This window comes from Phodopus roborovskii, unplaced genomic scaffold (assembly GCF_943737965.1).
Source record: "Phodopus roborovskii unplaced genomic scaffold, PHOROB, whole genome shotgun sequence".
NCBI classification, from domain to species: Eukaryota; Metazoa; Chordata; class Mammalia; order Rodentia; family Cricetidae; genus Phodopus; species Phodopus roborovskii.
In genome coordinates, this window is record NW_026126485.1 from 20,122,556 (window position 1) to 20,135,544 (window position 12,989).

Here is a 12,989-nt window from a genome sequence, read left to right on the forward strand (position 1 = left end):
GTTTTAAAGTGTCAAATCTGGATTAAGTACATGAGAATTCTTACATGATTTTAGAGTTCATCTCTAATAAAAATGTACTGCTTAAAAAAACAAGTTTAGGTAGTATTCACTATACGTGCACCCTCATCATTAGCTTGGTGGGCTTTTTAAGCCAGTAAACCAATCAGAAATATAATCAAAAGTATATTAAAAAGCTTAGTAGAGAAGAGCATATCACTAGTAGAGGTATATAAAGCAGGTAATTGATGGTGCAGGAAGCTAAAAAGATATCCCAGGTCAGCTTGTTTCCTTATAGTGTGGTTCACAGTCAAATAATTCTCAAAACTCAAGATACGGTACCCCAATGTTTAATTTCTACAATGTACATCATTTCTTTTAACTTATAAAAGATCACAAAAGAGAAAGCACAGACACTTTCTCTCTGGCATCACCCTGTGTGCTGCTACCCAGCACTATTTATTAAGAATTCACAGTAATTACATATTTTGCAAGTGCCACAAAACCTGGTAACAAAAACGATAGGATAGCAGTGTATAAATTAAAAAGGGAGGGGTGGAAACCCCAAAGTAAACAAAAACATAGCATTACATTTTAGGTAAGAATAACTAACAAGCTTTACATGGAACACCTAGGCTAATGTTTAGAAGTGTGTGACTTTTAAAAATCTAAGTAGAGAGGGAATGAGAAGCCAAGGATGAACACTGGGCTAGGAGTTCGGAGACACGGGGAGCCACTTCACCTTTAGGGTTTCATCTTCTCATTAACAAAACTAGACTAGATCATCTCTATTGAATCTTTAAAAAGAGCAAACTGAACTTTCTTCTTTCCTTCTGTCCATAACCAATGTAAAACAGGCGTATTTCTTTTAGTATTTGCAATAAAGAAACATGGACACACAGCAGACACCATTTTGCAACAAAGTGTAATCTCTGACTGCTAATTATTCCTGTAATGACAACCAGGCCTTTCTCATCTTCTCTCAGCAGCTGACATGCTCCGGAAGCAAGCAAGCATCCTCATTAGGTAGTGACAGAACTACAGAAGTATTTAGTACTGACTGCAGTTCCTCAGTGCTTAGCAATTATAAAAAACACAACTAGGACAAAGGCTCTATTAAATCAAAGCTAACGGAGCCTTTTACATCTTGGTAGTGTGAAATGCGGATAACCTTTGGTTTTTGTTAAATATTTATATTGACTATCCCTCCTCTGCAAAAGGAATAACACAGTTTATTCCTATGTAGTCTGTGGCCATGGGAGCTGACAGCGTGTGCTAAAATTTGGATGGAAGATAGCAATGGTCACATCATATAGGGTACTTAATATTCTCTTGCACTGGAGATTTTTACCACCCTCCTGCTTTACTCTTTTTTTTTTTTTTTTTTTTTTTTTTTTTTTGTCAGAAGGCATGTTTAGCACTGGGGCATTCTGTAGGGTATAATAACATATAAGATGGCTAAATTTCATGTCTATCGTTACTAAATTTATGGCTTTCATTTTAGGCTCTGAATAGAAAATTTTTCCCCCCATGAAAAGGAACAACTTTCAAGTTAGTTGTTAGAGAATTTAGAATCAAATTACCATCCAAGCTTCTCTGAGTTGCATGAGATCATGCAAATCTACACTGTTGTAACATCCAGTGTTTTCCACAAACACCTGTGTTTTGTAAGCCTCCTCAAATCCCTTTAAAACAGGATACAGTGTAAAAATAAGGATATAGCTAGAAGTGATAATGAAGTACATTATCACTATACCTAAACCTATAACCTAAAAATTAAGGATGAGTATGACAATTATTATATAATGGATATAATTTCATATAGGAAATGCTAATTTTTCTTCTTTTTTTTTTTTTTAAATGAGATCACAGCTGTCAATTTAAGTATTTGCTATGCTGCTGGGACACTGTCTCCCTCAGTTACTTAGTAAAATGTCTATTTAGAGTTACTGAAAGAACATGGTTGTCTAATCTTTCTCTGGATAGTTTAGTGATTACTATGTTTTGAAATTTCTTTTACTTTTCCAAGTTCTATTTTTAATAAGCAGGCATGTTTATTGACTTAAAAAATTAAATCATGCTTATGTTAAGTGTTGGTTTTTCTATCTTATTGATATAATTTTCTTTTTAAAAATAAAAATGTCATACAGAGAATACACTTTGGGCAGAAAGTAGATCACACTGAATGTCACAGTTGTCAGAAATCTGAGAGATCAGATTTATGTAGTGCTTAAAGGAATTAATGAAATCTAGTGAAACCTGAACTTTTAATTTCATTGAAAACATAAAGAAAATGGGAATTTGCCTCTTTAAAATGGAATTATTTATATTAGTTATCATTAAATATTAGATTCTTCCCCATTCACACCTTATCCAAAGCATTCCTGCTATAAACAATGTAACTGAAGCATCATGTAATAATGTATACTTTAAAATAAGATTTCTGTTGTGATTTGGAATAATAAATATCACACATGAAAAATGTATCACCAACTAAATACAGCAGCAAAAGAAAAAGCTTATGTACACATCACCATGACCAAGGTCTTTATAAGAGTTTATAGTACAGTCCCATCACAGCGTATTTCTACACAAAGTCACTATGTGAACACTCAAAGAAATCTGTCTTGTATGTCTTAAATCTTGGTTTAATAAAGTTTGTACAGTATCAAATAATATCAAAAGTCTAAAAAACACAATGAGTTTTGATATCATGTTTATAAATTATTGTTTTATACACTTTACAAAACATAAGGTCAAAAGTGCTTTTTTAAAAAAAAGTTGAAGTTTCTATTCTTGATGATAATGGCTAGAAAAATGCACTGTTCTAAGCAGAAGCTATGTAAAGGCTTACACATTTCCCAGAGAATTTCTTTAAGCTTCTACTAACTATAGTTACTATGTGTCTAAGACAATATGATACCAAGAGAACAAACAAATCTTCCTGAAACATGACAGGGACATAGACTAGCCAAGAAGCTCAGCATGGAGCCATAATTAAAGACTTGCCCACAAGTGAGTCTTAGGACCCTGATTCCTGGGTGAATGTCTGTCATTGAATGAGACCCAACAGGGATAACTTCAGAGGTTGCTACACGTTTTTTAAGTTTCCACTTATGACTAACTGGTAATCATAAACCCTGGGATTATTACTTTTCTAATATAACTAAGACGAAACATGATTTAAAGGTGATAAATCATTTTATCTACTACTTTCCACAGGAAAACAGGACTAAAGAGGCAGTTATTAAAGACAATAGTATAAAAATGATTCAGGGAGAAATGAAATATGACTGTCTTAAATTTCCATTCATCACAGGACTAGCCATATTCTACACATTTAAGAGCAAACACACGCCAATGCTAAATTAAGTGACACATTATCCCTTTATGCAGGAGAATAAAATGTAAAACTACAGGCAAATAAACACACCAGAGAAAGAAATATAAAGAAAAATTTTACTTTTAAATTTACTGTGGGATCAAATTGATGGGGCTCTGTGAACCAAAATAGTACCCTGATGTCAACACCTCCATGCTGTTGAGCCTGGCTCAACATGACCACTCGCTCCTCAGCTGCTTTTGTAGATAAGATATCAAGCAATGGAGGATAACTTTTTCCATTGAATATGGTAAGTTCCTTGGTTGGTTTCTCATATATAGATTGCCTGAGATAATAAAATCATCAGCTTTATGATAAATAATGAAGGTCTTTCTAATTTTGACAGAACAAGATTGGTTGCTGAAACAATGGGTATTGGTGTAGGCTGCATACACATAGTTAATAATTAGTACTTTTAGCTGACAACTAGAAGTCGATGGATATGGATGCTTGTGCAGAATCATCTCGCCCTCTGACATAAATTTCACAGGGGATTTCCTCCATCACTCTGTCCTCTAGAGCCTGTTCAGGGCATTCATGCGCCTGTTTGAAAGTGTAGCTGCTTTTTTTGAAGGTGCTATTAAATGTTTTCATAGGCTGTGGTTGTGCAAAATCATTTCGGAAGGGAAGTTCCATGGAACTAAGGTTGGTCCTACTTTGTTTGACACTAGATGCTTGAGATCCACAGTGGTGGTCATGAATGCACCGGGAGGCTGTGGAGGAGCGCCGCATCTTCTGGTAGTTATCAAGTTCTTCTGACAAATCTGCAAGGTCTGCAGAAATCTCTTTCTCTCTTAGTGAAAATAGTTCATAATGAGGAGGGTCAAATACTTCCTGGAACCCAGTTTTATTAAAAGCACTTTTGCAAGCCATAACCTTTTTCCGGGGCTGTTTCACTTGCACTAAAATAGAAATAATGAGAAGAACCAAGACAATCCCTGATGTAATGCCAATAATTGTTCCATGAGTTTTAGTGATTTGTTCAAATAGTCCAGCTTTCTTCTTCTCTGTATAAAGGAAATGTTGAGATTTTCACAATTCATTAATAGGAGTTTCAGCACAGATTGACTAGATATTTTTAGGTAAAACAGGACATTTGGTTCAAATATATCAGATATAAAGCAATTGAAGAATTGTTTTTTAAACAAACAGAAAATACCACGATTTCTGAGTCAACTAACAAATTATGATATAGGTAGCTAGGAACAGAAAAACTAAAGTACCTGATTTCCTTACTCAAAAGTTCACAAGTGCCTACAATTTGCAAATTACATCAATATAGAAAATGTCAAAAACAAATACTCTTGATCTATTAAGTTTAGTTTTCTGCTGTAAGGCAGATTTGACAACTGCTGTGTAGATTCCTATCTGCAGGATCAAACTAACAATCCAGGTACACCACCATGGTCTACTGTTCTGGAATGATAAATACTTGCATGCCAAGTAGTTAGTGTTGCCCTCAGATAACATCAGCTTCCTACAGTAAGATATTTATTTAACTCTAAAGAAGATGAAAGACATATATTTTATTTTTTCTAACTGCATGACAACCAAGTTACAAGTGTCACCATCATATTTGACAATCACAGTATATGTTAGAAATAGAAGTAACTTGATAAAGAGAAAAAAAGAGTTCTATATGTGTTGCTTTTATGTCACTTCAATAATCTATTAGTCCTTCCATTCTCAAAGCTATCCTCTAAACTATCTGGTGACCACATAGTTCAATGATAACATAATACAGGGAATGAAATACAAAGAAACACTTCTGAGTATTAACAGTACATTCCACAAAGAGATGCTTTTGGGAATATTTCTTTTATAACATCCCAAAAGTCAATTGTCCTTTAAGAATGTTAGTAGGGCAAGCAATGGTGGTGCATGCCTTTTATATAAGCATTCTGAAGGAAGAGGCAGGCAGATCTCTGAGTCTGGGGTCAGCTTGGTCTACAGAGTAAGTTCTAGGACAGCCAGGGCTACACAGAGCAACCTTTTCTTCAGGGCTCGGGGAGAATGTTATGTTAAAGTAACACTGCTAAGCACACCAGTAGAAAAAGACTCCTCAAGGAATGCTGGCCTTTGCATTGGACTTACCTTTACAGTGATTCTCATCCCAAGGGTATGCACAGTTCTGAACACCATTACAGACCAAAGAATTGTTAATGCACATGTTGCTATGGCAAAAGAAAGTGCTGCTTGTACAGGGAGCTGCAGGAAGAAAGAAAACGAATGTTGCTAAGAACAGTGACACACAGACTACAAGTCCATCTTCATTTATAGTGTACTTAAGAATTTAACTTTAGCCTGGTGTGGAGATGCACACTTTTAATCCTAGCACTAAGGAGGTAGAAGCAGGTGGATCTCTCTGAGTTCAAGACCAGCCTGGTCTACAAAGCGAGTTCTAGGACAGCCAGGATTATGTAGAGAACTTGTCTCAAACTAACTAACTAACTAACTAACTAACTAACTAACTAACTAACTAACTAACTAACTTCCTTACTTAACTTTGTAAGAGTAATTTCTTAGCTTAAAGACCTTTCCATGAACACACTGTAATACACAACCAGTAAGACAAAGGTCAATATTCTATAATGCTGGCTCACACAAGTTTTTGAATGCTGGACACCAAAAGGTTATTTTTAGTGTTATGACAATACGAGTATAGATATGCCTCATACTTCTTAAGGAATTTCTACATAGGTGAGAAAATTTTTCTAAAACTTTAAAAGACAATGTTAGCAATTGAGATGATTCATTATGAGCTGATGAGATTCTGCCTAGGAGGCAGACCTCTGGACATGTTTGTGAGGATGCTTCTGGAAAGGTTTAACTGAGGTACCATTGGCTGTAGTCCCTGACTGAATGAAAAGGTGAAGGTCAGCATAGCACTAGTGTTCACTGGTTGGCTTCTGCTTCCTGACCTCGGACATCATATGACAAACTGCCTGTGTGCCTGCTGTCATAGCTTCCTTGCCATGACGGATTGTCTTCTTAAATTATGAGCCAAAATAAACCTATACCTTCTTAAGTTGCTTTTGTCAGAGCAACAAGAAAAGTAACTAATATAGAGGAAATGGAGAGGCATTAGGGGCCTTCTATGTGTTGCATGTGGGGAAATAAGCCATAAGATGTTGTGGAAAGCTGATTTCTTCTCAAAAAGTTGAACACAAAATTATCTCATGATCCAGAAATACTACTGCTAGCTATATATCCAACAGTACTCTGTAGGAGCTCAAATTGGTACTTAAATACTAGTGGAAGGCAGTATTAGTCACATTAGCCAGTAGGCAGAAGCAAATCCCACATTCATCAATGGCTAAAAGAAAATACGACAATGGAATGTTAAGAAAAGAAATTGCTGCATGGATGAGAGATAATAAGATAATTCTAAGCAAAATAAGGCAGCTATTTCAGTTCCCATAATTAGATAGTAATTATTATATGACAAATACATATGACTTCATTTATATGAGGTACCTGAGAAAATTCAGAGCTCAAAAATAGAACCAGGTTTATCAGGTACTGGAGAACAAAAAGAGTTTTCAATGGAGTTTCAGTTTGGAATTATAAAAGTGCTTAAGAGGGGCTGACGAGAAGACTCAGTAGGTAAAAGTGCTTGGTATGCAAGACTAGCAACTTGATTCCAATCCCTGGAACCTTCATAATTTTAAAGAAGAGAAACAATTCCATAAAGGTGTCCTCTGCCCTCCAAACACATGCTTATCCTCCATACCCATCTTATGGTGGGTGCACATATGTGCACAAACACACACACACAGAAAAAAAAGGAGACAGTAGTGATGGTTGCACAAGCACAACAATGTGAATGTAATTGATGCCGCTGTACCACACAACTAAAAGTTCTGGGGCTGGGGATGAGTATGGCTTAATGGAAAGTACTTGCCTAGCATGCACGTGGTCCTGGTCTTGGTTCACAGAAATGAAAAAACGAACCCCTTAATTTGTGTTATTAATTTTTTTCCAGGATAAAATCCATTCTTTAGAATTACAATGAAGCCAGCCTGGTCTACATTGGGAGTTACAGGACAGCCAGGGTTACACAGAGAAACCCTGTCTCGAAAAAAGCAAGCCAAACCAAACCAAACCAATCCGATCCATCAAACAAACAAACAAACAAACAAACAAAATCCTATAAGTTTCTTTTCAAGGGGAAAGAAAGGTCTAAAAACGTACTAGATTAATAAATTCATTTTCTCTCCAGTCACTGTCTTTTTCTTAATAAGAATGCAATTAACTCCATTAAAATACAGCTAGGGCTGTAATATTTTTTCTCTAAAGAGTGTAGTCTTGGGTGATGTTGGGATGCCTGGTCATCTTAGTGCCCACCAGCTACAACTTTAGTCTTTGCCACTGCTAACAGGTATTTATTGGGTTCTCATAAAACCCTAAACAAAACCTGAAGTGTAGTTGGATGGAAACTACCCAAAACTTCTTTGCTATGAAGGCTGACTCCCCTATAAGGTGCCATTCACTAAACTTCCTGAGCAGCTGGTAATTAATCCATGGTTAATTATCATGAGCTATAGTATGTTTCAAGAAACAAAGAACTACAAAAATTGTTGGGCACTATGGAGGCAACTGTAATTCAAGCACCCGGAAGGCAGACACAGCATGAGTGCAGCAAATATGAAGTTAGTCTGGGTTGTGTAATGAGTTTCCATGAGACCCCGACTCAAGTTAAAAACCAGAGGCTTGGATAGCATACAATGTGTTCTAGAGTTCCTGGTTCTAAGAGATGACAGAGCAATGTATCAGCAGTCACAGTAACATGGATCCTTTTGCCTTTAATACAGGTGCAAAAAAGGTTCATAACTAATAACGGATTTACTACACTGTTAACTTGTAAAAACACCATCACTTTAGACATTACTTCAGCAAAGTTTCATTATTCACTCATTAATTCATCTTTGGGTGCTATGGACTGAACTTAGGGCCTTGTTCATTTGAGACAAGCACACAAGCATTCTTGCCAATTGATCCTCAAAATTCTATGATTCTTCAAAGTGCATGGTGGCTTTAAAGCCAATCATGAGATGAGAGGCATTAGTTATAATTAAGCCACTGGACTGAAGGTTTTCAATGAGAAAGAACAATTGCAATTTAGTTACTTTGTAACATTTGCTAACATACTAAAATTATGTCATGAATATTATAAAACTATAATAAATGCCTTTAAGTATAAAGAATGGGCTAGAGAAACAGCAATTTTCACAAACTGTATTATACATGATGAAAATCATACTCTAATTCTACAATATATCTTACATAGTTCACAGCTAGTGATCCAGAGGAGATAAGTTACTTTTAAAAGACAAGCTGAATAAGGCTATAAACATCATTAGGGCTCCTTGGTATTTTGATCTACTTTCTAACATCATATGACCACATTTTGATGGCTTTTTCTAACTTCAAAGGTGTTGTAAAAGATAGGTTCCCTGCTCTATATTCCTCATCTGTTGATCACTTTTAGGGGAATATTTTTAGTTTTTATTACATATTATTTAATTTTTAAATTACATACAAATTCATGTATGTGGGTGTGCATGTCACAGCACACATGTGAACTCAGAGAACAACTTGCAGGAGCTGATTTTCTACTTCTACTATGTGGATCCTGGGGATCAAAATTAGGTCATCATACTTGATAGCAAGCATCTTTACTTGATAAGCCATCTTGCCAGTCCATTAGTACAGGTTTTATTTATTTATTTTGACAACTGTTCTCTATATTATTTAAAGTAACCAAAAGATTGCACTGATATAGTCAGACTGCTTTGTATAGCATTGTGAGTTACATAATTTTAAATCTGTTTCATTGTGATACTTTCATATGTGTATATAAGGTGCTTTGATCATATTTACCAAGTTATTTATAATTGCAAATCTGCTAAGTTTTATGGCTTCTCACTGCATAAGCATAGCTGTTTAAGACTTAAGTTTAAATTAATAAATCGGACCTCCTGAAATTGAGACGCTTCTGTGAAGCAAGGAACACAGTCAACAAGAAAACATGGCTCCTTACAAAATGGGAAAAGATCTTCACCAACTCCACATCTTTCAGAGGGCTGATATCCAAAATACACAAAGAACTCAAGAAATTAGACATCAAACTACCAAATAATACAATTAAAAAATAGGGTACAAATCTAAATAGAGAATTCTCAACAGAACAATCTCAAATGGCAGAAAGACACTTAAGGAAATGCTCAGCATTCATAGTCATCAGGGAAATGCAAATCAAAATCACTCTGAGATTCCATCTTATACTAATCAGAATGGCTAAGATCAAAAACACCAACGACAGCTTATGCTGGAGAGGATGTGGAGAAAGGGAAACACTCCTCCATTGCTGGTGGGAGTGCAAACTTGTACAGTTTCTTTGGATATCAGTATGGCAGTTTTCCAGGAATATGGGAAATTGGTCTACCTCAAGATCCACCAATTCTACTCTTAGGCATATACTAAAAGGATGTACATTTATACTACAAGGACATCTGCTCAGCTATGTTCACAGTAGCATTATTTGTAATAGCCAGAACCTGGAAGTAACCTAGATGCCTCTCAACTGAAGAATGGATAAAGAAGATGTGGTACACTTACCCAGTGAAGTACTACTCAGAGGTAAGAAACAATGACATCCTAAAATTCACACACAGGCAAATGGACAGAACTAAGAAAAACCATCCCGAGTGAGGTAACCCAAATCCAGAAAGGCAAATATAGCATGCACTCACTCATAAGTGACCCGACATAAAGCAAAAGATACCCAGCTTACAATCCATAACCCCAGAAAAGCTTGACGGAAAAAAGGCAGAAGCAGATGCAGAAATCAACAACTAACCAATGGGTTAGGCTACTGGAGTACAATCAATGTGAGGGAGGAGCAATAGTATGAACAAAGGAGTCAAGATCATGACGGGGAAACCCACAGAAACAGCTGACCCAAGCTAGTCAGAGATCACTCACTCAGATCAGTGGGGAACCTGCATAAGCTCGAACTAGACTCCATTAATGTATGTGACAATAGTGATACTGGGATAATATATGAGGCCATTGGCAGTGGGTCAAAGATCTAACTCTAATGCACAAACTGATTTAGTGGAGTCCATTCTATATAGAGAGACACCTTGCTCAGCTAGACAAAGGGCTGAGGGAGATTCTGCCTCAAGGAGATGATGGGACAGACTTAGTAGACTTCCTAGGAGAGACCTTACCCTCTCTGTGGAGCAGATGGGAGGTAGGGGCAGGAGCTGGAGGAGAGAAAGAAGGGGGAACTGGGGTTGGAATATAAAAAAATTAATTAATAAATAAAAAAACCCAACCAACTAAACAAACAAAAAGACTTGGGTTTAATCCCTAGCACTAAATAAACTGGGTGTGGCACAAGCCTATAGGATCAGTAGTTCAAGGTCATCTTCAGACACAGGCCAAGCAGAAATTCATGAGACCTTGCTTCAAAAAACAAAACAAAACAACAAAAACCACAGTCTACATTTTGTTTTGTAGGCAGTAGAAGGAGAGACTGTGTACTGGGCATAGCTTGAGCATATGTGAGACCTTAAAGCCTGCCCCCCACAGTGACACACTTCCTTCAACAAGGCCACACCTATTCCAAGGCCACATCTCTTAATAGTGCCACTATGGACCAAGCATTCATACATATGAGTCTATGGGGGCCACTCCTTTTCAAACCACCATATTCCACTCCCTGTTCCCAATAGGCTTTTAGCCAACTTCAAAAGTCCCCAGAGTCTATCACAGCCTCAGCACACTTCTAAATTCCAAAATTCAAAGTCACTTCTGAGATTCATGAAATTTTATCTGTAATCCCCAATAAAATCAAAATAATAAAGCATATCACAGGCTTCCAACATATAGTGGTACAGGTTATACATTACATTTCCAAAATGGAGGAAAGGGAGCACAGTAAGAAAATACTGGGTTAAAGTAGGACCACAAACCAGCTGGGCAAATCCCAAACTCTGCACATCTACGTCTGATTTTAAAATGCTTTTCAGATATTCAAGTCCTTTCAGCTTTGTTGACTGCAACACACTTTTTTCTTTTGGGCTGGTTCCACTCCATTAGCATCTTTCCTTGGCAGTATCCCATGGCTCTTGCATCTCCAACATCTTGGGGTCTCCAACACAACCCAGGCTTCACTTTCACAACTTCAAACAATAGCCTCTTCAGGCCTCCATCAGGAACACCTCCACCACATGCCTGGCCCCAGAGTCTTCCCTTAATCCTGGAGGGTAATTAATTACCTAACTCCTTTTCTGTTTCCTTGACCCTAAAGCTAGAACTACATGGCTGAAGCTGCCAAGTTCTATTGCTTTCTGGGGCTGGAATATGATCCATTCACTCAATTACATCTTCACCACTTTCTGTTTTCCATGGTTTCCTTCACTGCTTAAGCTTGGCTGTCCTGGAATTCACTCTGTAGACCAGGCTGGCCGTGAACTCAGAGATCTTCATGCCTTTGTTTCCTGGGTGCTGGGATTAAAGGTGTATATCCTCACACCTGGACCTAAACTGTTCTTTAATTCCTTTCACAAGTTCGATGGCTTAGCTGGGTGGGGACTTTCCCTGAGGTCTCCATTCCCTTTATTCCATTTAACATCAGGTTTTCCTTTAATCTTTTATCTCCTTGAATACAGGATTTAGCTCCATTCCACTTCTTGATGTCGCCCTTTTCCTCAAATTGTACATTTTGTATTTTTCCTTTCTCAGCTTGCTCCTTTTCATTAGAGATCTTCTTAAGAGGGAACTCTATTAACCATAGGACAGAGTCAATTCTAGGCTGTTTTGAGATTTCTTCTGCCAATGAAATTAACCAAAAACACTTCACATTAGCTTCACTTTCAATCAGACTTTTCAGACAAGGGCAAAAACCAGCCACATTCTTCACCAAAATATTACAGGACTGCTTTCTAGGCCACATACGGACATTCTTCTCTGAAATGATTTGAGCCAGGCTCCCACACTGCAAATCACTCTTAACACCACACTCTTTCATGTTTCTATTAGAACAGGCTATTAAGTCCCACTTAAAATGTTCAACTTTTTTTCTAAACCACAGTTCCAAAGTCCATATTACTACAAACAAAAACATGGTCTGACCTATCACAGCAGTATTCTAGTCCCTGGCCTTAGTTAGGATTTCTATTGTTATAAAGAGACACCATGGCTATGGCAACTCTTATAAAGAAAACATTTAATTGGAGCTGGCTTACAGTTTTGAAGGTTAAGTCCATTATTACCATGGTGGGACATAGTGGCATGTAGACAAACATACTACTGCAGAAGGAGGTGAGAGTTCTACATCTTGATCCACAGGCAACAGAAGTAGAGACTGTGTACTAGGCATAGCCTGAGCATATGTGAGACCTAAAAGCCTGCCCCACAGTGACATACTTTCTCTAAAAAGGTCACTCCTACTCCAACAAGATCACACTTTCTAAGAGTGCCACTCCCTGTGAGCCAAGCATTCAAACATATGAGTCTATGGGGGCCATTCATATTCAAACCACTACAAACACAGTAAGGGGAGGCCCTGGTCAGCAAAAGCACTTTCTGAGATGAATCA

General features: G+C 37.2%; 1 protein-coding gene across 2 annotated transcripts in view; it reads right to left on the bottom strand.

Annotated features, from left to right (window-relative positions):
* Positions 1-3,442: 3,442 nt before the first annotated feature.
* Positions 3,443-12,989, bottom strand: part of Neto2 (neuropilin and tolloid like 2) — a 48,556-nt gene continuing 39,009 nt past the window's right edge. For both annotated transcript variants that reach the window (XM_051195041.1, XM_051195040.1), the window contains exons 8-9: positions 5,474-5,587; positions 3,443-4,386 (exon numbers count right to left, since the gene is read on the bottom strand). In XM_051195041.1, the coding sequence (XP_051050998.1) occupies positions 3,806-4,386; positions 5,474-5,587 (695 nt within the window). In that variant the 3' untranslated portion in view covers positions 3,443-3,805. The remainder of the gene's footprint in view (positions 4,387-5,473; positions 5,588-12,989) is intronic.